This window comes from Lottia gigantea (assembly GCF_000327385.1).
Source record: "Lottia gigantea unplaced genomic scaffold LOTGIsca_58, whole genome shotgun sequence".
NCBI lineage: Eukaryota > Metazoa > Mollusca > Gastropoda > Lottiidae > Lottia > Lottia gigantea.
The window spans coordinates 807,211-831,913 of NW_008709979.1; the positions used below are offsets into that span (position 1 = coordinate 807,211).

Here is a 24,703-nt window from a genome sequence, read left to right on the forward strand (position 1 = left end):
TGTATCACATTTATTACCATTATAACCAGACTTACAATTGTTACAATTACCACTAGAATCACAGCCATCTTTACAATTACTCCCACATTCTAGAGAGTAATAATATACATAATTGAATCACATATTGAGGAGTTAAGAATCCTCTCCGTTTCGTTTAAGAGGCTTTTAAATTTTGATAGTTTTGCCTTTCTTGTTTGTCTCTTTTTTCTGATGCCTTAGAGGTATATAAGTATAAACAGTTAAATTATGGCAAAGACTAATGTTTACTGTATTTACTGTGGAACATATGCACATATCCATGCAGATTAAATACGTATAACAAAAACACTCACTTTCAAATATTTCTACTTCACAGGGTGAGAGATATGTGTTTCCTAGGTCGGGATTTTCTACACTGATATATACATATCTACCATTAAACTGTATATTTTGTTGTTGATTACAACTGTTTATATTGTAGATATCTCGTTTTGTTGTACTAGTATCTTTATAACAAACTGTAGATTGTTGATATTCATTATAATTACATCTACCATTAGAACTTAATCTTAGCTCAAAACCTTGTAATCTTTCTTGACCTGTAAAGATAACATAAGATTATTTCTATAAAATAAGAGGGAATTACTAGAACTGTGAACAGAATAGATCTAGTCATTTTCAATACAAGTATTTTAGCTACCGGTAAAAATCTAAAACTATTATCAATCGAAGATCGAAGTGAAAACATTCCATATGGTATTCAAATCTTCACTTTTGCACCAGTACCATTAATAATAGTTTTAGATTTTTACCTCAAAAAACCAACAAACCCAAATAGCAAATCAAATTTGCAATATGATTGGACAAACACATGTGCCAGTAAGTAGTCGTTATCTATTATCCCCATCAGAAAATACGACTTCAATATCATACTAGAACTGTGAACAGAATAGATCTAGTCATTTTCAATACAAGTATCTTAGCTACCGCATTTATTTATTTAATACAATTTTATCTTAGACATTGAAAAGTTTATTACTCTCAATTGATATTGGATTTTCATAATTTTTCATCTTAATGGTGTAAATATTCCTTTTATATTTAAAAATGTTTTTAATACTCTCCATCATAATTCATCAGTATGGAGTAGTCTCTATAGCCTTAGTCTAAAACAGCATTCCCCTTAAATTCTGTGTCAACACTAGAAAATGTCCTCGCTTTCTTTCACTTTTCCTCGCCTTTTTCCTCGCTTTTTTTACTCTCGCTTTCTCGCCTTTTCCTCGCTTTGTCGTCTCTCAGGGGGTAATATGGCCACAGCCGGCTTCCATACATCGGCCTAAACTTTATTCAATATTTTTCCACTGCAGTCCCCTCTTTTATCTTTTAATGTCATTTTTGAATCAATCAATAGTTTTGGTATGCTATAAAATTTTGTTAGATTCATTTCTATGACATTGAGTATAATTTGAAAAGTTCGCATGGGTATGAAGAAGTCGGGTGAAAGTTTTGTTTTTAAATGAAATTGTCTACTATCAAAAGACTCCAGTCCAGTTCACGCATGGAACAGGTCGTGATACCTTTAAACCTTCAGTATAAATTGACAAAATAATAGATTCTAATTATTTGAAATATTGTTTAGAATAAAGAGTACAATCTGACTATGAAGGCCAAAATTAAAGGGATTTGTTGGAAAGTGAACAAATCGTACACAAGCAACCTGAAAAAAACCATTTTATTTATGAGAGAAGGTGGTAGGCCTTCAGCCGTTCAAAGTTGCAAAAAAGTCAATTTTCGGATGTTAATGAATTTAAAACTGTATCAACATATAGATAAATAGCTAAGGTCAGGGGCATTCTAAAACTAATTTTTTAAGGTCATTGAAGGTCAAGGTCACGAGATAAAGACCTTCACATTAAACATAACATATTTAAGATGTAACAATGTTTTGATTGAAACCAAAATCATACAAATCGAATACAAAATGGCAAAATTTTTCCAAAAGGCGTCAATCTGTGGTTTTTATTTGTTCTACATGGTTTATACAAATTAGTTATATCGATGATATGTTTTTTTTTTGCCGAAATCTCTGATTTACAACAGAGGCGGGGTCGCACGGAGTGATTCTGAGAAGCAGGAAGATCTAAAACCAAAAACGGAAAGTGATTCAAAAAAATCGTATGTCGCAATTTTATCTGTCTATATCCAGTAAATTTCAGATCGATCCTATAAGTAGCGCCTGAGACAAAAAATTCAAATATTTTCATGGACATTTTTTATTTCTTAAAAAAGAATTGAATTTTTCCAATGCATCCGATACTTTTTGTTAAAGAGAACATAAAGAATGAATATTCGGCGTAAATCGATCCCCAAATAAGCTCTACAGCCTCCAAACCAATCTGCACATTGTGCAATATGTCCGAAGTTTAGATATACGATCAAACCAGAAATGCTAAACCAGTTCCAGTATTTGCTACATGCGTGCACGAATAATAAAACTATTAATCATAATGAACTAAAGCAATTATTCCATGGACCGACATCCTGAGTTCAACTAATTCCCATAGAGCTTATTCCAATTTGGACTACTTTTCCTCTGACACATTTCTATCTGAGAGAAAGGAATGTAATTTCCTTGTAAGATATTTTTGTCAGGTAACTGTTCTATCATTGGATGATGGCATTAAAGAGATTGTAAAGAGGTTTTCTTTTCAATAATTGAAAAATATGCTTTATCACATCTTCGTAACTGCTACACTGCAGTTGATTAGCGAAATTGTTTTATCTCAACTACATTATATTTTCATGACGTGTGGGCGGGGACTAAAAGGTATGAAATCATGCACAATAACGAAGATGTAATGTAGATAGTGAAATGTAGAAGATGCAAAGACAATTATGATTGTTCAATGTTCAATGTTGTTTGAAGCAAAAGCAGTATTAGACATAATAATTCTGAATACGACTGACCTCCATATTAAACTACTGAGATATAAATATTAAACATTATATTTTCTCTGTGTCCAAAAAACTTTGAAGATATACCTTAATAAATATCTCTCCAATCTATTTATTTTAATAATATATGTTTACGTTTTATCTTTGTACATTTTATTCTCATGTAAATTTGATGTACTCTCGCGCCATGATGTTTATCAATGCTTTGAATCGGACCCAGGTGAAAAATATTTTCGTTCTACATTTTAATGTTTTTTGTTGCTTGATTTCTATTTTCACATAAATTTCAATGTCTGTCTGCAAATATAAGAATCAGAGGTGTTTCGACGAGTAAGTCGTTCAAAATTATCAACGAGATGACAGAAATTCTTGGGATCTAACTATTTACTAGACTAATCATTGTTACAGTAAAAATACTACACTATCATTAAGTGTTCTGGGATCCCATGAAAGTTATAAAAAGTATAGCTCAAAATGAAATTAGCTGGAATAAGCCAGGTAAACAAAGTTCTATTTTGGAAGAAAATACTACAAGATGACACGTTCTTGGTCCCTCTTCTGAGATCACACGGAATGCATGAGGAATTCAGTATTCACCATGTATCATGTATTTTGTTAACTTTTCAACAGTTTAGAACATAAAAGAACTCACTTGAATTTCTGTTGTATATTTTCATGTTTTGAAAATTAACATCTCTCTGTAAATCAACACACCACCAATTGATACCAGGATTGAAGGTATGAGTACAAGATCTCTGACCATAATCACTGTTAGTATTACCATCTACAGCTAACGATGAGTAACTAGTAGAATAATTAGAACTCTGGGCGGTGTTTCTTCCCAATGCAACATTTTCTTCACCTTAAATAAACATTTTCTATTTAAACATTATTCCGATGCATTATATGTTGATAAAAAAAGTAATTTCGTCTACTTAATTGGGATTTTAAGATAAACCGTAAAAATGCAATAACACATATTCCCCGTATTACAAATCAATTTTTTTGAGTAGACAATAAATCATTAATTTTTGTCCCGTTTAGGTGTGATAAAGGCATATTTTTTTTTAATTAAAGATGGGTTCCCTTATTTTCATTTATGGAAATGAAAATGCTAACACTTCTATGAATAGAAAGTAGAGGTGTTCTAATGACTTGGAAAAATACCAGTTTGTCGCATAATTCCAATGACTGACCCATCAAGAACGGTCAAAAAGTCTTTTTTTGGTTTATCCAGACGTACATACATGGACATGATATGATAGGCTAAAACTCTTAATTCTATGCAATAAGAACATAATATTATGATTAAGAATACATGATAATTCATTAGAAACACAAATCAATCAAATAGTTTGCCTAATTTGACACTGAATAAAGAAGGAAACCCATCTTTAATTGTTCCTTTCACAGACCAACTGTACAGGAACAAGACAGTAAAAGTTACATATCATATCGTTGTAATAAGAAACTACACTTATACCACGATACAAATGTGGGAAAGGTTAAAATAATATGAAAATAATCTTATTGGCTTTTATGAAGTTGTCATGACAGTAATGTTTATAGACTGAAACATCTGTCTCTATTCCAGCCTCAGTGAGTTAGAGGCTTGTTTCAATTCCGGTATGGGTCGAGATGATACCTTTGGATTTTTCAACTCGTTTCCCTCTGTCAGTGATGCAGATCGGAGGGGATGCCATGGAAAATCGTCCAGTCGTTCGGATGGGACAATAAACCGCATCCCTGGACAGTTGGCAAAAGAAAAAGAGTAGGCTAATGCCGCTGTCCTTGCAAAATGTCCATCAAAGCACGCTGCATGGCGTTGTTCGTCTTCATGGGCCTAAATAAGGTGCAAAAGAGCAGGACGTAAAACTGTTATTTCATTTTTATACACCCACGTGAAATGGGGGCGTATATTGCCGTCACCCATGTCCGTCCGTTCGTCGGTAGGTCCGTCCACAATTACTCGTAAACACTCAACAAGACACAATTCTTGACGGATTTTGAAAAAACTTGGTATGAGTGTTCGCAATCACCCAAAGGATGAACCTTATTGAAAATCAGAAGAATCGAAAAATATTTTGTGTAAGTTATTGCCCCTGTTCTTGAAAACGCGTTCAATTTTTAGCTCGTAAACACTCTAGAAGGGGCAATTCTTGACGAAACTTGGTGTGAGTGTTCGTAATTACCCAAGGATGAACCCTATTGAAATTCAGAAAAATCGAAAAATATTTAGTATGAGTTATTGCACTTGTTCTTGAAAACACGTTAAATTTTTAGCTCGTAAACACTCTAGAAGGCACAATTCTTGTCGGATTTTGATGAAACTTATAATGAATGTTCGTAATCACCCAAGGATAAACCCTTTGAAAATCAGAAAAATCGAAAATATTTAGTTTGAGTTATTGCCTTTGTTTTTAAAACGCGTTCAATTTTTAGCTTGTTAACACTCTAGAAGGGACAATTCTTGACGGATTTTGATGAAACTTAGTGTGAGGGCTCGTAATCACCCAAGGATGAAACCTATTGAAAATCAGAAGAATCGAGAAAATATTTAGTTTGAGTTATTGCCCTTGTTCTTGAAAACGCATTCAATTTTCAGCTCGTAAAAACTCTAGAAGGCACAATTCTTGACGAATTTTGACGTAACTTGGTCTGAGCGTTTGTTATTACCCAAGGATGAACCCTATCGAAAATCAGAAAAATTGAAAAAATATTTAGTATCAGTTATTATTCTTGAGAACGTGTTATATTTTTAGCTCGTAAACATTCTAAAAGGCTCAATTCTTGACAGATTTTGACGAAACTTGGTGCAATCATTAATTATCACCCATGGATGAACCCTATTGAAAATCATGAAAATCAAAATATGTTTCATAGGAGTTATTGACCTCGTTCTTGAAAACGCTTTCAAATTTTAGCTCTTGAACACTAAAACGCATTCTTGCCGGATTTCGACGAAACTTGATTTTATTATTCTGTACGCGCTAAAGATTGAATATTTGCCTTCTAGAGTTTTCACGAACTAAAAATTGAACACGTTTTCAAGAACAAGGGCAATAACGATAGCTATTTGGACAGACTGGAGTAGAAAAATAGGCCCTGTTATATGGGTATTTTCTGCACCTCCTCAAGTGTTGGGGTTTTAAACCTATTTATATATGTACCTCGGATATATTTGGAAAGATGAATATTTTTATAGTTCAGTCATAACGTCCTTTTTCTCCCTATACCATTTATGTTACGTCTCCGATTCCATCAAAGTTATTTAAAAATGCATGCACAGCCAAGCGTCACGTGATATTTACAAAAACAAAAGTTACGGCGATGTCCAACACTAATTTACAGTAAAGGTAATTTAATATAATATGAGAAAAAACGCATCTTCGGAGGTGTGAAAAAATCCCATTTCACTTGACCTATTTTTCCTGACTCTACCCCAGCCGAAAACTGTTATTATATGGAATATTGAATAGAGGCAGATGTTTCAGACTATAATGCTTATAGCCATCAGCCTACTATTGCTACACAATCAAAATAATAAAGAACCATTTTCTTACCTTTGGCGATGATGAGAAGTAAACAAATTATAAACAATAGTTTGCTAAAGACGGTCACAAGTCTATCCATGTTTAACATTCTATTAACGAAGTGATATGCAGGTATATTTAATAATGTATTATATGTGATATGTATGACAAGGAAGTTACATTAACTAAAGAGTTTCTATTCATAGCATATAAATAGTTTACAGAATAATAAGGAACGAAATGAATCGGTGAAATTACAATAATATGCATTACCAACTATTATAGCATGGTGTCTCATGTATTCACTTATTTTACAAACATACAAGTCCTTGAAAGTTTGGTATTGAGTGTGTAAGAAATAGTTTTTATTTTTATCATGTTATTTTGTTATTGCTGTTTTATTATATAATGGATTGTCATTCGTACAAGTAATTTAAAGGCATTACAACTTTTAGTTGCAATTGACCTTATATCGAGTTAGTAAGAATGTATTTAGGGGTCCCTTTTCTGGATTTAATGGGGCACTATAGATGTTTGGGATCCCTTGTAAAATTTATCTAATCTAGGAAGGCGCAGAATCCATCCAAAGCAAATTTGGAACTAGAATAAATACACCGTTATCAGGACATTTACGGCATCATTTCGTGATTTACATACACTTTGCATTATTAAATTTTATTAGCAATTAGTGATCATGATGACCGAGCTGTTGGAATTCTTATTCCCTTGACTGTATCATCGCATCTGACTAGTGTTCACATATTATTTGATGCCGAGTCAATCGTGAATACATTTATACAACAGTTGGCAAAGGATCAAGAGCCCAATATTTGGAGTCCGTTATTAATGTCAATATTGGACTCGTGGCCATTTGCCAGAAACATTATGTTGGATATTGGCACACCACAGCTGTATTTTAAAATGCCATAAAATTTGGCCCGCTTGAAGTGGACCGTGCTCGGTCCGGACTCGGACTTTGTGGTTGTCTAAACACGGATATTTAAATCGTTTTAGATTTTAATAGAGGCGAAAAATATCAGAAAAAAATAAATGAAATTGTAATCTAAGTTTGATTATATTAAGGGTGTATAGGTCTGTTTAGACTCGTTAAAGAGTCTAAAGATCATTTTTTCAAAGCATGCAAATTATATTGCTATTTATATATAGTATATATTGAAGGATCAGCTAATTATCAATTTAATTTGGCGATAAACTTACTTTATTTTAATGTTGTGGAAATATGATAAAAAATGATGTATCTTTGGGTATAGATTCAACATGAATTTACATAATTAGAAAAATTATGCAGGTATTCTCCAATTACTTCAAAACAAAACTGAAACTGTTCCTGCAAGAAATATAAAACAATGACAATATCACAATATTCATTTAAAATATTAATAAAAAAATTATATATACTATATCTACTAAAACTATTTAGATTTAACTATATATACTTCTAGGTGCAAATAAAGATAGTATAGATACAAATACAACTACAACTATACTTACAGATACAAATAAAAAGATAGATCTTTACTTACAACATACAAGCACACATGTGACTATACTGTAATACAAATACAGATATTACAAGCAATGGATCACTAAAGGATCGAGGTTATTCTGTATTTGACCATTGATAAATCACATCTAACAATGTAAAAATTGGTATAGAAAAATCAGGATTTGAACTAAATAAATGAAATTTTTTTTTTGGATCTAGAATGCATCATAGACACAGTACATCAGAAAAAAACTCGTTTAAAACAAATTTGAAATTTTTATTTTAGACATCAGGTATAGGATAATTTATCAATATCCTACAAAATACAAGGACATTTTATTAATTGATAGAATGAAGTGTGTTTTATTTTTAGTCATCTGATTATATGTTCTTCAAAAAACTGAAAATGACTTAACTCATTTTAAAATGTTGCTTTCGAGACGCCAAATAACTATACAGATTGGTATTTATTATTTTTCTGGGAGGTGTACATTTGATTCTCCCAACTGTACAGTCTTAGCTGGGAATAAATATTTCATTAAAAATTGGAATAAACGGTCTAGTCCTGCATGCTATTTTCTTTCTGTTCTGATTTGAGAATTTTAAGATGATGTACCTTTGATTTTTCTCGGGGTTCCATATCAATGATAACAGTTGATTCGCGGTTCATAATCATTTACCAAAATTCATTTACAGTTGTAGATAAAGGCGAATGCGTCAAAACATAACACTGTTTTTCTTATAGCTCTGAAATAGAGACAGTCATTGATAAGAGTTATTATAAGTATAAGATTGCCACATATTGAAAAGGAAAAGAATGTGCACTGAGCCGCTATATAAATTGTTTCGATATATCGCAATGATTATCATAGTCTTACCCTATATAGTATACCTTCTGTATTGTGGTATACTAAGGCAATACAAATTAAAATAAAAAATGATCATTTGATTCAATATCAAGTTTTGTTGTGTATATAAATAATTTCACTATTAACTTTTTATTTTTTTATATTTTGATATTTATTGGCTTGGTTGATAGATAAAACAATTTATGTTTTGTAGATATCTATAGATTATATGTGCACTTTAGTTCTATAGATAAAATGAATATCTCGTAGCTGAAGGGTTATTTATTACATGTATAAAATATATTACAGACATATTAACAACATTGATATAATAATAATAATAGTATTATAGTGTTATATAGTAGTATAATAATAGACTCTTTGAATTGGCTAGAAAATAAAAAGAACGTTGAAATATTAAGATATATTTTGGAAAGTGGACATATTAGAATGAGTATTTACTCCATTATTATATCAATACTTTTTACAATTTGAAATTGAATTAGGAATGAAAGAGGTAACAATGAGCGATTTCAATTTACCAGCTTCTCTAACCACAAAACTGGTACAGGTCCTGTTAGATACGGAGCCTCTTAGTTAATCTTAGAAATTAATTATTTCGTTTATCGAATAACTTATTTCGTTTAAACGAAATATTTTATAAAAGTACGGAAAATTGCGCCTAACGGGCTCCGTAGTCAGACCTCAATTTCACCAAAACTTTAAAGGTACATAAACACTATAAAAGGAAGTGCAGAATCTAGGACTTATCTGCCAAGACATGTTGATCTCTTTTTAATTTTTTAGTTGTAGAGCATCTGAATAACCATCTTTATCTATCTTACAACTTATTTTATTCATCAACTATAAATTATAAATATCATTAAAAAGGTCTTAGTAAATCTTTATACTACAAAATAATATCTTGATCATCGAAACACATGTAAATACAATAAATATACAATAATTATGATGTTCTAGTGACGTCATCCCATTGTTCTGGTGGGATTTAATATTTCACAATATCCCTTTTAAATACATGTACGTATAATGTACGTATAATGTACGTGGGATATTTTCATGTACAATTCCTGGGAATTTGTATATAAAATCACGGGGTACTTATCTTTTGACTCCAGAATGCCTTATCAAATATAAATTCTAGCTAACTGGTCGCCGGCTGATTTCGTGGATATCCAAGCTGCTTGATAGCAAAGTTTCAAATACTAACTGAAACTCACTGTTTGATGAACTGACCAAGTCTTGAAACCTTAAAGTCATTCATTATATTTATTGTTTTTTCGAAAGAGAAAAAAACAGCAAACAGTCCTTGTCGGTTTCTAAATTATTTTCTGTTGGGTTTTTAAACCTTTTTTCTCTGAAAGTTCCTCGGGCAAGAACCACTGATTAAATAATGCAGAGCACATTTTATTTACTGAAAGATCGAATGCTGTTGATAAATAAGACCCCCTTTACTTTTTACTTTGCGTAAAATTGGAAATGGTCATTTCACCTGTCTGGCAAATGTGTTTAAAAACTAATATAAAAATGGTTTAACATAATAATAATCCAAATAAGGCTATGCTAATTATTTATAGGCGTGAAAATGGTCTCGTGCCAAATATGATTTGACAATGAGGAAATTCCTAGATTCGCACATCAATGTACTTTAGAACAAGGAAGATAATTATATAACAGTATGATTATTTTTAATCTAAAATTTAGTTACCATTGTATCATATACAGAAGATATAAACCCCTATACAGGACATGTTATACAAGAAATTCAGAAATAATATCTACTGGATGAGATGGGAAGTAGCCAGTTATTAGCATAGACGAGAATCCTAGTCAAATAGGTAAATACCCTTGCAGTAGTAGCTTCGATGTTAAATGCTTCGATCTAGCTAAACAATCACCGAAGAAAGAACATGCTCTAGAGTATCAACCAATTGAGAAACAAATACTCCATAAGCTGACGAATGGGAATGTTTCTGCACATTAAACGAAAATTGACGATTGCAAAGTCAAAATCATCATGCTTATCATATAATTTAACACTAATTCCTACTTTTAAATTCGAAGTTTTTCATGTTAGATGTTCCTGGATCGGGTACCATTTCTTTGTAAAGTTACTAATGAAATACAGTCTCTTGCTCTTTGAGTACATACAATGTACAATAAAGCTTTTTCTACTTCAGATAGCCTTTCCGAACATATTTCTGGCACCCTTGGGGACATTTGTTATGAACCAAATTCAAAATGGTAGCCATTCCCAATACTATTTCTGTCATAACTTGCTTCTGGGACATCAATAGACATAATTTTGGTGTCAAAATTGTTGAATGTATTCAACGTGAATTTACATAATTTGAGAAATTATCCAGATATTCTGCAATTGCTTCAAAACAAAACTGAAACTGTTCCTGCAAGAAATATAAAACAATGACAATATCACAATATTCATTTAAAATATTAATAAAAAAATTAACCTCCCTCAACTATTTACATTTTTATTTTTACTACTTTGATAATTCAATACTTCCCCGAATTTTCGATTTATCATTTTGCAGAGTGAAAAGTGTTTTCATGAGTTAACTGCTTTAAACACTGAACCTGAAGGGCAAGTAAATCGTACTATAACTTCAATTTAAACCTTGTTGTATCACAACTAAGCGCTTCACAATCATTTTTACAGAGAAATGATCAAAGGAAATTCTCGATATCATTTTAGGATTTCCTATACTGGATGGTAGGTATATAGATAAAATAATAACTTACAAAAGAATTGATAATTTCTGGTCTAGAAATACGTAGTTGTAAAATAGTTTGAATAATGTTAACATCTTGTTCTATTGTTAATCTTTCTAAGATAGCAGCTAAAACACACAACAGACCACTTTTATTAGCACCATTCCTGCCAAAATTAAAAAAGTCTTCATGGTTATTTTACCGATACAAATATAAACACCGATAGGCCTCTTATGTACAAATACAAACACAGAAAGAATTATATTTACAGATACAACAATAAAGATGGAACTATCTATACTTTTAGGTACAAATAAAGATAGTATAAATACAAATACAGACATAACTACAACTATACTTACAGATATAAATGCGAACATACGACTATACTTACAAACACAGATACCATACTTACACATACAAATACATGTACCATAATTATACATACAAAGATAAATATATACTTACAAATACAAATACAGATACTTACAAGCAATGGACCACTAAAGGACCAAGATTATCTATATTTGACCATTGATAAATCTCATCTAACAATGTAAAAATTGGTATAGAAGAATCAGGATGCTTGGTATCGGTATCCCAGTAACGACACTGGTAGATTTTAACAATTCTCTTTACATCCTCCTAAAGGTAATTCAAACAATTAGTTTATCAATAGGTAGAGGCAACACCTACACATCTTAACTTAACGTCATTTGCATACTCAGCAAGTAAGTCTCATAGCATCCGTTGTGAGTAACAAAAGAATTTGGTTACAAACTTTGTAAACTTCTCAAATTATCCTGCAGTCGGGAGTCACAAACACAAGATGAAATCTATTGTGAGAAAAGCTCAATAGAAAATGGTGACATGAATCCAGTACTATTTACTTCTATGTCCTGTAGTCTTACCCATTACGAACTAACGATTGTATGTGTTGAAATGCTCGGATTCAATAGAAAGTTTACAGAACTCATTGGGTGAGTCAAAATATTAGTAAAACAGAAACAAAATTGCGTCGAATAACTATAATAAAATTAAAACATTCACAGCATATTCGGTATTCGGTTACTTAATTACATAATTACATACCGAACCACTTGTATCAATGACAGTACATGTTATAACATCAAAATAACCACTTTCGTGTTCCTCTATTTTATCTTTTGTGATTGACATTGATTCTATATTTAAACCGTCTTCACCCGGAACATAATTACCAATATCCTACAAAAATACAAGGAAATTTTATTAATTGAAAGAATGAAGTGTGTTTTATTCTTAGTCATCTGATTATATGTTCTTCAAAAAACTAGTGAGCGTAAATAAACAAACTCAAGGCCACATGATAAAGGCCGTTTTGTTTATCACTTCTGGGAAGGGTGCGTTTGATTCTCCCAAATGTACAGGTGAAGGGTTGAACAAATACTTCATTGAGAAATTGAAATAAACAATCTGGACCTGGATGGTATTTCCTTTTTATTCTGATTTGAGAACTTTTAGATACCTTTGATTTTGCTCGGGGTTCCATATCAATGATAACAGTTGATTCGCAACTCATGATCATTTTCCAAAGATCATTTACAGTTGTGGACATAGGAGACTGCGTCAAAACATAACCTTTTTTTTTCTTATAGCTCTGAAATAGAGACAGTCATTGATAAGAGTTATTATAAGTATAAGATTGCCACATATTGACAAGGAAAAGAATGGACACTGAGCCGCTATATAAATTGTCGATGTATCAATGATTATCATAATCTTACCCTATATAGTATACCTTCTGTATTGTGGTATAATCAGGCGAAAAAATGAACATTTGAGTGAATATCAAGATTTGTACATAAATACATCTGTAGTCAATATCACTGTTATCCGTTTACGATTTTAGATTTTGACATATTATTTGGTTTGCAGATAGATAAACCAATTTATGTTTTGTAGATTATTATGTACACTTTAGTTCCAAAGATAAATATAACTTGCAAGGAAAAATTAATATACAACCACTGGCAGCATTGTTTTAAATAAGAAAATATTTGGCAGAAGAGTAAAAATAATTCATAAAACACGATTCAGGAAATTACGATTTTATTAATTTTCAACAGAGATCTTCATCCTCGGATGAAAATGAACAATTTCGCCAAGTTTTGTTAATTGACGAGCTAAATATTGAACGCCTTTTGAAGAAAAATAATTCACATCAAATACTTTTCGATATCTTTGATTTCAATAGGGTTTATCTATCAAGGAGTTTCATCAGAATCCGTCAAGAAGTATTCCTTATAAATATTAACGAGCTAAAACTTGGACGCGTTTTCAAGAACATGGGCAATTTTTGATTTTCAAAAGGCTCATCAATAGGTAATAATATGGGTGATAATAACCAATTTCGGTATATTCCGTAAAAATCCAAAGAGAATTGTACCATCTATAATAGTGTTACAATCAATTATGGGATGACGTTCGGACCTGGGTAACGCCAATATACGCTCCACATTTCATGTTGGCGTATCAAAAAGATGTCTCGTCATTGAAGGTTGACTTAATGTAAAATTTATTACCGGCATATAAACAGCATTGATATAATCTGTAGAGTCACCACTGCTAGATAAATATAGTCTCTTGGAATTGGCTAGTTGAAATATTAAGAAAAAAAATAGAATTAGCATTTACTCCATTATATATCAACGGTACTTTGATACAAAAAGTTTAATACATATTAAATAGTCCAGTCAATAGACCGTATTCGGTAAGATCACATCACATTACGAGGCATCGCAAAATTCCAGACCTACTTTGCAGCAAAACAAGAGGTACATTAACACTGATAAAGTGAAGAATCTAGGACTTACCTGCCAAGACACGTTGATCTCTATTTTTATTTACATTTTCTGGTTTAAGAGCTTCTGAATAACCATCTTTATCTATCTTACAACTTATTTCATTCATCAACTTAAACAGAAATTTTAATTATCATTTATAAGGCCGTAGTAATTTTTTTTTAACCAGAGAATCGATGGCATCGTATCGAAGAATATTTAGTACATTTTCAATAACAGTTCAAGCAGAAAATAACAATAAACAACACACCAGTTTCACGCAATTATACACTCTATTCAAATATTGTACCTACCTAAAACAAATATAAACGTATGCGACGCGTTCAGATAGTGTCTACCTATTATACATACCTGATATTTATGTTGTAATTGTGATGTATTATTATGTTTATCTTGTTGTAGAAGTTGATTATATATTTGAGGATAATTTGTTATTGATGTTGTTGTATCATCAGCTATATACCAAACTGTTAGAGCATCATGAAGCAAGATGTACTGGATCTGAGTAGAATCAAAAATACTTCTTAATAGGATAGGTTCGTCATTAGTTTGACAAATCGTACCTTAGTCTCAGATATGGGAATTCTTTAGCTAAACTAATCATTAATAGTGTTCACAGCTCACCATCAAATCTATGTGTGTCCAGAATTATCCGCGTATGGAAATAAAAATGTCGACTTGCCCTTTTTTTCCATCCATATATAGAAAAGACGTGTAGAAATAGAAAGTGAAATTCCTAGTTTGAGGTATATTTAAAGGAGTAAGGCGATTTTTGTAACATTTCTAGTACTTCTGAAGACTCCAACCCAAAATGGCGAATCTGTCCCTTTAAATATAATTGTTCCTCAATTTTGACATTTGTACATACAAACCTATGAAATTTTTATGAATAAATAAAAACATGAGAATTGAAAACAGGTCAATTTGAGCCAGGTTGCTTTTTGGCTTACCACAGTCTGAACCATGTTAACTCTTTCTTGTCTCATCTGTGATACACAAGAAAAAATATCTACAGAATTTTCAGCTTGAGCTTGTTGTATGAGATAATCTAAAGCTAAATATGTTCCTGTTCTACCAATACCAGCACTGAAAAATGTATTGTAAATTTCTTTTACTGTATTGAGCAAATTAATAAATTGACATCTGAAGTTAATGCCCATCATTTATCTATTACTCTGGAATATATCTCCAAACCTAAACTCTATAAATATGATGCAAACGTCTTCAAAATTTATCTCACCTACATACTTACCTGCAATGAACAATCATAGGTCCTGAACGTTTGGATGATGACTTGTTGACTTTATTACGGAATTCAACCAATGAAGCAATATCAGATGGTACACCTTTATCAGGCCATGATGTATAGTGGTATTGTTTTACAGTTCTGGAGACACAATTTTCCTTTAAAGAAAACAATATGTTATCAAGAGTATTCTTTGGTGAAGTTATGTTGCATTTTAAGATTTTAGATCTTGTAGATTGTAGATCTCTGTCAGTCACTTTTATGAAATCGTGAAAAATAGTTCGTGAACTTTATGCGAACCTAATAAAAAGCCATGCAAAGCAAATTTAATTAAATTGGCAATATTGAGGGAACCATAATAAAAACTGTCACGACAAATATACAGTGATTGGAGACAAAAATTATAAATTCGTCTGCTTGGATAGCCAGGAAAACTAAGAACAGTCTTTGGATCGTACAAACCTTACAAATCCTGAATTCTCGAACTGTAAAATGAGCAAAAACATCTTCTTTGTGAAGTTTGACTGTTATGTTGCCGAATATCTTCTTTTTACCAAGATTCGGCCAATATTTCAAACATTTAACCTGTATAAAATACGATGTAAATGTTAGAGGATCTGTGTAGGTCATTAAGTATAGGTTAATGATCGAATGTCCGTAGCTAGGATCGCTAGGTCCGTTGCGACATGGGTGAAGTTGTTTAACGCCTTGAGACCTTAACCTACTTAAAATACAGTCCAGCACATGCAGTGAGTACACTCAGTCACGTTTTATTCCAAACCAATTAAAACGTTTTAGCCTCAGTTATTATGCGTAAGAATAACTCAAGATATATATTAGCCAATAAAACTGGCTTGGAATTAGAACACGTGACGGATTTTTTGCACATGCGCGAAGGTATTTGGCTTTTTATTGTGGAAGGGAAAAATTTGTGCAATGGATTAATTCGGATTAATGCGAACTTCTGGACAAATAGTACAAATCTGTTTCTTGCATCTTTTTTCTGATTTTGTTTGTTCATTCATATAAATCTGATTGTATCTCATGATGTTGACTTAGATATTAGTGGCGGGTGTCGCGCGCGAAGCAGATCATGCTTACTCTTTACGAAACACCTGATGGTACTTCTCATTGGACGAGTCCACTACTATAACATTTTTTACTCTTGATTTTGCCATGCTATATGGACGAAATTTTGATAAACGGAATTGTCTTGCTTGTACGGTTTTCTTTTTATTATAAATTGATTAAAAGATATCAAGTTCAATTCAGTGAGTAGTTTGTAGTAGTTAGTTTCGTTGTCCCCCAAATAATTGTCCAAAATCTCCGCCATTTTGGATAACTCATTGATACTTTAGGCACTTTGTCAGTACCATTAAGTTCAGTAATAGAACTCGAACAACAAAGGATTACGTCACAACTATATTTTAAGGTTTTGTAAAAATAATTAGCTTCCGGAGGTTTTAATCTCGTAGGGTGTAGGCAACAACTGCAAGATATGAAGACCTTAGCAGTCATCCTTATGAAATATGACTTCACATTTGTCATTGCTATTTTGCATCTTTGAACTGTAAACATTTAAACATTTGTTATTCAGATTACCAATCCATCCGTAGATATACGTTGACAGTTAAATTAAAAAAAAATTTTTAAGTCACGGCTTCTACTTACAACAGCTAATTCTACCAGATTTGTTAGCATAACTATTTTACTAGCATCAACATCCCATATCATTCTTATAAACTCTTCCAAATTAACTTCATTTGGCCCTGCGAAAACAATCCATTCACAACAGAAAACAATGAATTTTAAATAAATAAAACGCAGCTCTTTCATAAATCTGAAAATATGGATTTTTCAATATCTTTAAAGCTCTCAACCACGAACGATATGAGTCAAAGTAAACTGAAGGATTACCTTGAGATGCAATGTTCTTTTCTGTACTTGTATCGTATTTCTATAAGAAAATAATTTATTTCCTACAATTTTCTTGACAATTATTAATTTTGATTTCCACAAAAAGGAAATATTTTGATTAAGATAAAAACTATAGCTTAAGTAATATATAATGAAATAATCTGAACTGGCATCATCAGTTAAAACTATAACTTACAGTAATATAACAGACATTGATATAATCTGAATTAAGATCATTATCAGTTAAAACTATAACTTACAGTAATATAACAGATATTGATATAATCTGAATTAGTATCATTATCAGTTAAAACTATAACTTACAGTAATATATCAAATATTGATATAATCCGAATTAAGATCATTATCAGTTAAAACTATAACTTACAGTAATATATCAAATATTGATATAATCCGAATTAAGATCATTATCAGTTAAAACTATAACTTACAGTAATATAACAGACATTGCTATAATCTGAATTAATATCATTATCAGTTAAAACTATAACTTACAGTAATATAACAGACAATGATATAATCTGAATTAAGATCATTATAAGTTAAAACTATAACTTACAGTAATATAACAGACATTGACAAAATCTGAATTAAGATTATTATCAGTTAAAACTATAACTTACAGTAATATAACAGACATTGATATAATCTGAATTAAGATTATTATCAGTTAAAACTATAACTTACAATAAAATAACAGACATTGACATAATCTGAATTAGGATCATTATCAGTTAAAACTATAACTTACAGTAATATAACAGACATTGATATAATCTGGATTAAGATCATTATCAGTTAAAACTATAACTTACAGTAATATAACAGACAATGATATAATCTGAATTAAGATCATTATCAGTTAAAACTATAACTTACAGTGATAAAACACACAATGACATATTCTAAATCACTGTAAGTTAAAACTATAACTTACAGTAATATAACAGACATTGACAAAATCTGAATTAAGATTATTATCAGTTAAAACTATAACTTACAGTAAAATAACAGACATTGGCATAATCTGAATTAGGATCATTATCAGTTAAAACTGTAACTTACAGTTATATAACAGACATTGATATAATCTGAATTAAGATAATTATCAGTTAAAACTATAACTTACAGTAATATAACAGATATTGATATAATCTGAATTAAGATCATTATCAGTTAAAACTATAACTTACAGTAATATAACAGACATTGATATAATCAGAATTAAGATCATTATCAGTTAAAACTATAACTTATTGTAAAATAACAGGCATTGATATAATCTGAATTAATACCATTATCAGTTAAAACTATAACTTACAGTAATATAACAGATATTGATATAATCTGAATTAAGATCATTATCAGTTAAAACTATAACTTACAGTAATATAACAGATATTGATATAATCTGAATTAAGATTATTATCAGTTAAAACTATAACTTACAGTAATATAACAGGCATTGATATAATCTGAATTAGGATCATTATCTATCTGCTGTATTTTCACTCTGGTGTCATCAACTAAAATATAAAACAATTTTTCAAAACCACACTTGTTAATAGGTCAAGAGGGGGAATTTGCACATTTACACAAAATACTCAAATGAACTAGCATTTTGAATAGAAAATATTCTATTCTAAAGTAAGCAAACTGGCTTGAAGATAGAATCACACTAAAAGCAAAGCTTTTGTGATCTTATAAATGAAGCATTACATACATGCACATATGTTTTTATATCGATTCTTTCCTCTGTTCACTTCACTTAAACAGATATCGTGTGGCCTACACAGATCTTTGGGTAATTTCTGAAAACGATTTAAAAGGTCGATAAATAACATGAACAACTTCACAGAAAATAAATTCCTATTTAGATCAACCCTTCATACTCATGATCGGTTTAATTCTAGGGGCCACTGGAACCTTTACTTATCATGCTCAAGTTAATCAGTTTCATTTTAAATTGCCCCTGAGAAGAACCCTCGACATCCACTAATGAGAAGTTACAAAACAATAAATAGTACCTCAAATTCGTCTGAAAATTTAGCAGCAGCCTTTTTGTCTTGGGTATATCCCCAAAGATCGGGAATATTTACCATAATAGATGATCTCATAGTAGCATTTTGATAGATTGGTATACTCTCATTATCTGTGTTATTTCCGGCATATGGTACATTGGCATACACAGTTGGTGGGGAATCATGAAGGGCTTGATCTTCTGGAAGAGAAACGGTCGGTTGTGGGTTTGAAATTTAAGGATTCCCTTAGTAATTTCGGCATAAAACTTTGGACAAAACATTGTGTGTAGATATTGCTCGCAGAGTTCTGAATTGAATGATTAATTTTGAATGATGATACATATTATGAAACTGTTTTTAATTAGACAGCTTCCAATGTAATACGATAAATCGGGCCATTAGTTTGTAATATGGATAAAATAAGAATCTTTCAATAAAAACAATTCTCAAAGATATAAAATCAAAAGACCATACACACAGATTCAAACCTTCGATATAAACAGGATTGATTTTATCAATTTCATCCGAAAAAGGTGTTGACAAACTAGTTTCACTCGTGCGCTTTGCTCTTCGTCTGAAGTGAAAAAAACCCCATAGTATTGGTAGAACAGATATCATATAATTAAAAAGCGTTTGATAACTAGACAATTTAGAATTGATTGTAAATTATTGAGATAATGACTATGATAAACAACAAGTTATATTAATGATATGTGATACAATGTCATACAAAAGTTTATAGAACAAAAGCACTGCATTCGAGTAAAAAAGCGATACCTGAAACACTTTTTCACAAAGATGTATACCGTTATCAAAGATGGGGACTACTTGTTACCTTCTATATAATATTACAATAATAGCTATCACTACAGCTATAATAAGTACTATCACCACTGTTACAACAGCTGCTATAATAGTTGTGTCTTCTGATGATCCAAGTAGCTCTGCTATAACGACAAAAACAAATACTGTCAATCGAATTAACTAGAATAAAGGTCTATACAATCAAATACAACTCACTCCTTGACCAGAGGTCATGTCACACTTTTAAGGATATTTCTAAATATATTCAAATATCAGTATCAATTATAAACAATCGTTCAAGATGTGTGTTTTTGTGTTTATAGGCCTAAAAACATAGGTCTGAAGTTTGAATCAAGAAATTATGAGAAATCTTTCGATGGATAATGGCTTTATGTTAAGACATAATTATAAACAATAATATGCATCTGTACAGCTGATCTTAGAGACCAAAATTACCTAAGAGAAGCAGCAAGGTGCACTGGCGATATTAAACATGACGTTTCTGCTATTAGATAATAACATTGAAGGGTACAATTATGAATAATCCTCACCAGTAGTACACCGTATCCCTTTAAAACCACTCTGACATCCCATGCCACAAATTCCAGATTTCAGATTACAAACAGTTTTATTAAAACATTGTCCACATTTATTCAGACAATTAGCTCCATAAAAACCAGCTTTACAATCTACAATGTAATATTTTACATCAATGATGGAAACAATAGGACCAGTTAGAAGCAAGAAACTGTGTACTATGAATACACAGAGGCACAGTGGAGATAATTCATTAGAAAGGCCAATTAATCTGATAGTTGGCTTACTTTGACCTTAAATATAAGGAAAGCCATCTTTAATAATCAACCCTATGTCCAATCCTACTTAATAATTTCATTGGCCTTGTAAATCGTGATAAAAAAAAACAAAAAACTCGAAAGACATACCTAATGAGCAATTGTTACCATGTTTACCATCTACACAGCCATCTTTACAGAAACCTGTAGTCTGATTACATAGTTGGTTGTAACAGTTACGGCTACAATTCTGACTACAGTATTTACCGTGAAATCCTTTAGCACATCCAGTTGTACATTCTCCGGTAGTAATATTACAGGTTGGTTTAGAGTTAACTTTCTTACAAGTGTTATTACAAAGTTTATCACAAGATATACCATAAAGACCTGGTTTACATTCCTTACAGATATTACCATCGGTTTGTAAACAAATAGTACAATTACTACTACAATTACCATCACATTGAGAACCAGTTTTACCATTCATACATCCAAATCTACACTGACCATTTCGTAAACATTCATTATTTATACATTTATCATTACATTGCTGTTTACAATAGTCACCATAGTAACCAGCATTACATTCGAAACAACTTCCTGATGATTTCTTACATCCGCCATTACAGTTTATGCTACAATTCTGGTTACAATTATCACCAAAATACCCCTCATTACATTTACCACAATTACCTGTACTTCTATCACAATCACCATTACAATGTATACTACATTTTTGGTTACAATTATCACTAAAATAACCAGATAGACAACTGTTACAATATCCATTACTTCTATTACAACTACCATTACAATTTTTACTACAATTTAAATTACACTTTTCACCATATATTCTGTTTATACATCCATTGATACAAGACCCATTTCTATCACAAGTTGTAGAACTTGTATCACCAATACATCCATTGCTACAAGACCTCTCACAATTATCACCAAAAGTACCGGGAATACAGTCAATACATCTTCCACCGACACCATTACATTCACCATTTAAACATTTATCTGAACATCTTTTAGAACATCCAGTACCATGGTATTTCGGATTACAACTTTCACATGTTCCTTCTTTTATCTTACATTTATCACATTGTTCTGGACATTTTAGCTGACATTCAGTTCCATATAATCCTTTACTACATTCTGTACATGAACCATCAAACCTATTACAAATAGGACAACTTGACGGACATTGTTTATCACAGTATAGTCCTTTATATCCTGCTACACACCCCCTTATACAGCTGTTATAACCGACGGATATTTCATTACATAAACTATCTACACAGTTAGAACTACATTGTTTACTACAATTTGTACCATAATAAGTTGATTTACATTTACACGAACCATCTATATTACATCCATCTAAACATCCCTTATTACAATTCTTATCACATACATTACCATAAACACCTTTATTACATTTATTACAGTAACCAGTGTCTTGTTTACATCCATCATTACATCTTTCATTACATTTATCATTACAACTATCACCATACCAACCAATGCGACAACCAGGATTATTACAATTACCATTATCTATATCACAACCACCTGATTGACAATTCGGACAGGTCTTAGTACAAGATGTTCCCCACAATCCTTCTTCACAACCATTGTTACAAACACCATTATTTTTATTACACGTGTCTTTACAGTTAGAACAATCTAATTGACAGTCGGTACCATATTTACCAGGTATACATTGATTACAATTACCATTACTTTGATTACAATTACCATCACAATTACTGTTACATTTGTTATTACAGGTAGTACCATACCAACCAGTTCGACAGCCAATAGCAATGCATAGACCAGAGTTCATTACACATCCTCCTGGATTACAGTTAGAACATGTTTGATCACATAATCCTGCTGGTCCCCAATATCCTTCATCACAGCCCGAAGTACAGTAACCGTCTGATTGTCTACACCTACCAGAACATCTCAGAGAACAGAAACTACCACAGTTAATAGCATATCGTCCCTCAATGCATTCAATACATGTAGAATTATCACATACTTTACAAACACTGGAATCGCATTCTGGGAAAAAATGTATATTTGCAATAGGAATATATTTATGTATTTATAAGTTATAAAACGAAACGTGAGCATGTCAATACATAGCACTGAAATACTTAGTACACATGGATTTTGCAGGATAACTAACGAAAAGTATGAAAGACATTATCGTACATTTCCATGTGACGATCAATGGGTGCTATTTGTGATTGTTATAGATAAAAACATTTTAAAATAAATTTACAACTACATTTACTACTTACGTGCAGATACACAGATTATCCATATATTCAAAATTATACAAAAAGCTACTGTTTGAATTCCTGTCATTTTGTTACAAATCTGTTTAAGTAAAGGACACAATCCAACATTATGGCGGAACATTTCATTCTGTTTAATAAATCATAGGTAGTTTTATGGGAACGTTCTACTTATTCACAAAAATCTGTTTTACAAGTTACTGACACATATAAACATAGAATAATGAATAGACACACAAATAAAAGAAATATCATTATACTGATTTTATTGTTATTATATATCCAAACAAAATAATTTTTAGGTAAGGTTCGATTCGATTAACGAATTTAAATGGTTTGTTCTATTATTGGAAAGGGGTTATATTTTAACAACGTTTACAACTAATGTATGGTCTATACACGAATATCAATTAGATTTTTAATATTTGCATTGTTACAACTAATGGTTAATGGTTAATGGCCTTCATGTAACGGCATTAAAAAATATGGGGCTTTTATGTCTGAAATTATTGTTCCTTGTATGTGTGTAGTTATATCTTACCAATGGTTCTAGGACATTATATGATCTCTTTCTTGTCACCATAATCTTTATGACATAAACTATTTATCTCATAAGTAACGATAAATTTGACCATGCAAGTCTGGTGCAAATTGTTTCTGCTAAGACATCAAAACTTTGACGATTCCAGAAATTACGTAAAAGAGCAAGATTTCCCAGAATCCCATAAACTGTAATCCATTAGGGCATGGGGGGTATGAATACATCATTTTATATTAAAACTGTCGAGCATTGTTTCCAAAACGTTACAAATGGAGTTCACAGTAGGCTGTCTTCAGAGGATAGACGACAACACAAGGGAGAAATGGACTAATATACTGCTTGACGAATGACGAAATTCAATAAGCAAATTGCCATAGATGCCGCAAATCGTAACGGAAAGTTTGTGCTGAAAATAGTTACCGCAGTGGATATTTGTTCAGAAGTTCGTTAAATACAGAAGTCCCTGACGGTATTGATTCAATTGTAAACAAAGTCAAATTTAAAATGCCGATAATTGAAAGTGATTCAACCTACAAAGCTGTAATTTCGTTAAAGATGTTAGATATATATGTTAATATTAGAAATATTAAAATGGGCACTCGGCCTGAAAATAGGCCAGTTGTCTGAAACC

The 24,703-nt window shown here is 31.3% G+C and overlaps 2 protein-coding genes across 2 annotated transcripts; both read right to left on the bottom strand.

Annotated features, from left to right (window-relative positions):
• Positions 1-11,173: 11,173 nt before the first annotated feature.
• Positions 11,174-16,292, bottom strand: LOTGIDRAFT_127558 (hypothetical protein; the record flags this gene model as incomplete). The annotated part of the gene is made up of 11 exons (XM_009063499.1): positions 11,174-11,248; positions 11,604-11,739; positions 12,064-12,218; positions 12,400-12,455; positions 13,026-13,212; positions 14,138-14,208; positions 14,429-14,528; positions 14,768-14,917; positions 15,367-15,502; positions 15,669-15,820; positions 16,125-16,292. The coding sequence occupies 11 exons, from the start codon at positions 16,290-16,292 to the stop codon at positions 11,174-11,176; spliced, it is 1,386 nt and encodes a 461-aa protein (XP_009061747.1).
• A 5,024-nt stretch (positions 16,293-21,316) lies between these two features.
• On the bottom strand, positions 21,317-23,188 carry LOTGIDRAFT_127728 (hypothetical protein; the record flags this gene model as incomplete). Its single annotated transcript, XM_009063500.1, has 2 exons — positions 21,317-21,912; positions 23,014-23,188. Coding segments are annotated over 2 exons (771 nt in total), but the record flags the coding sequence as incomplete, so codon positions are not given.
• Positions 23,189-24,703: the final 1,515 nt, after the last annotated feature.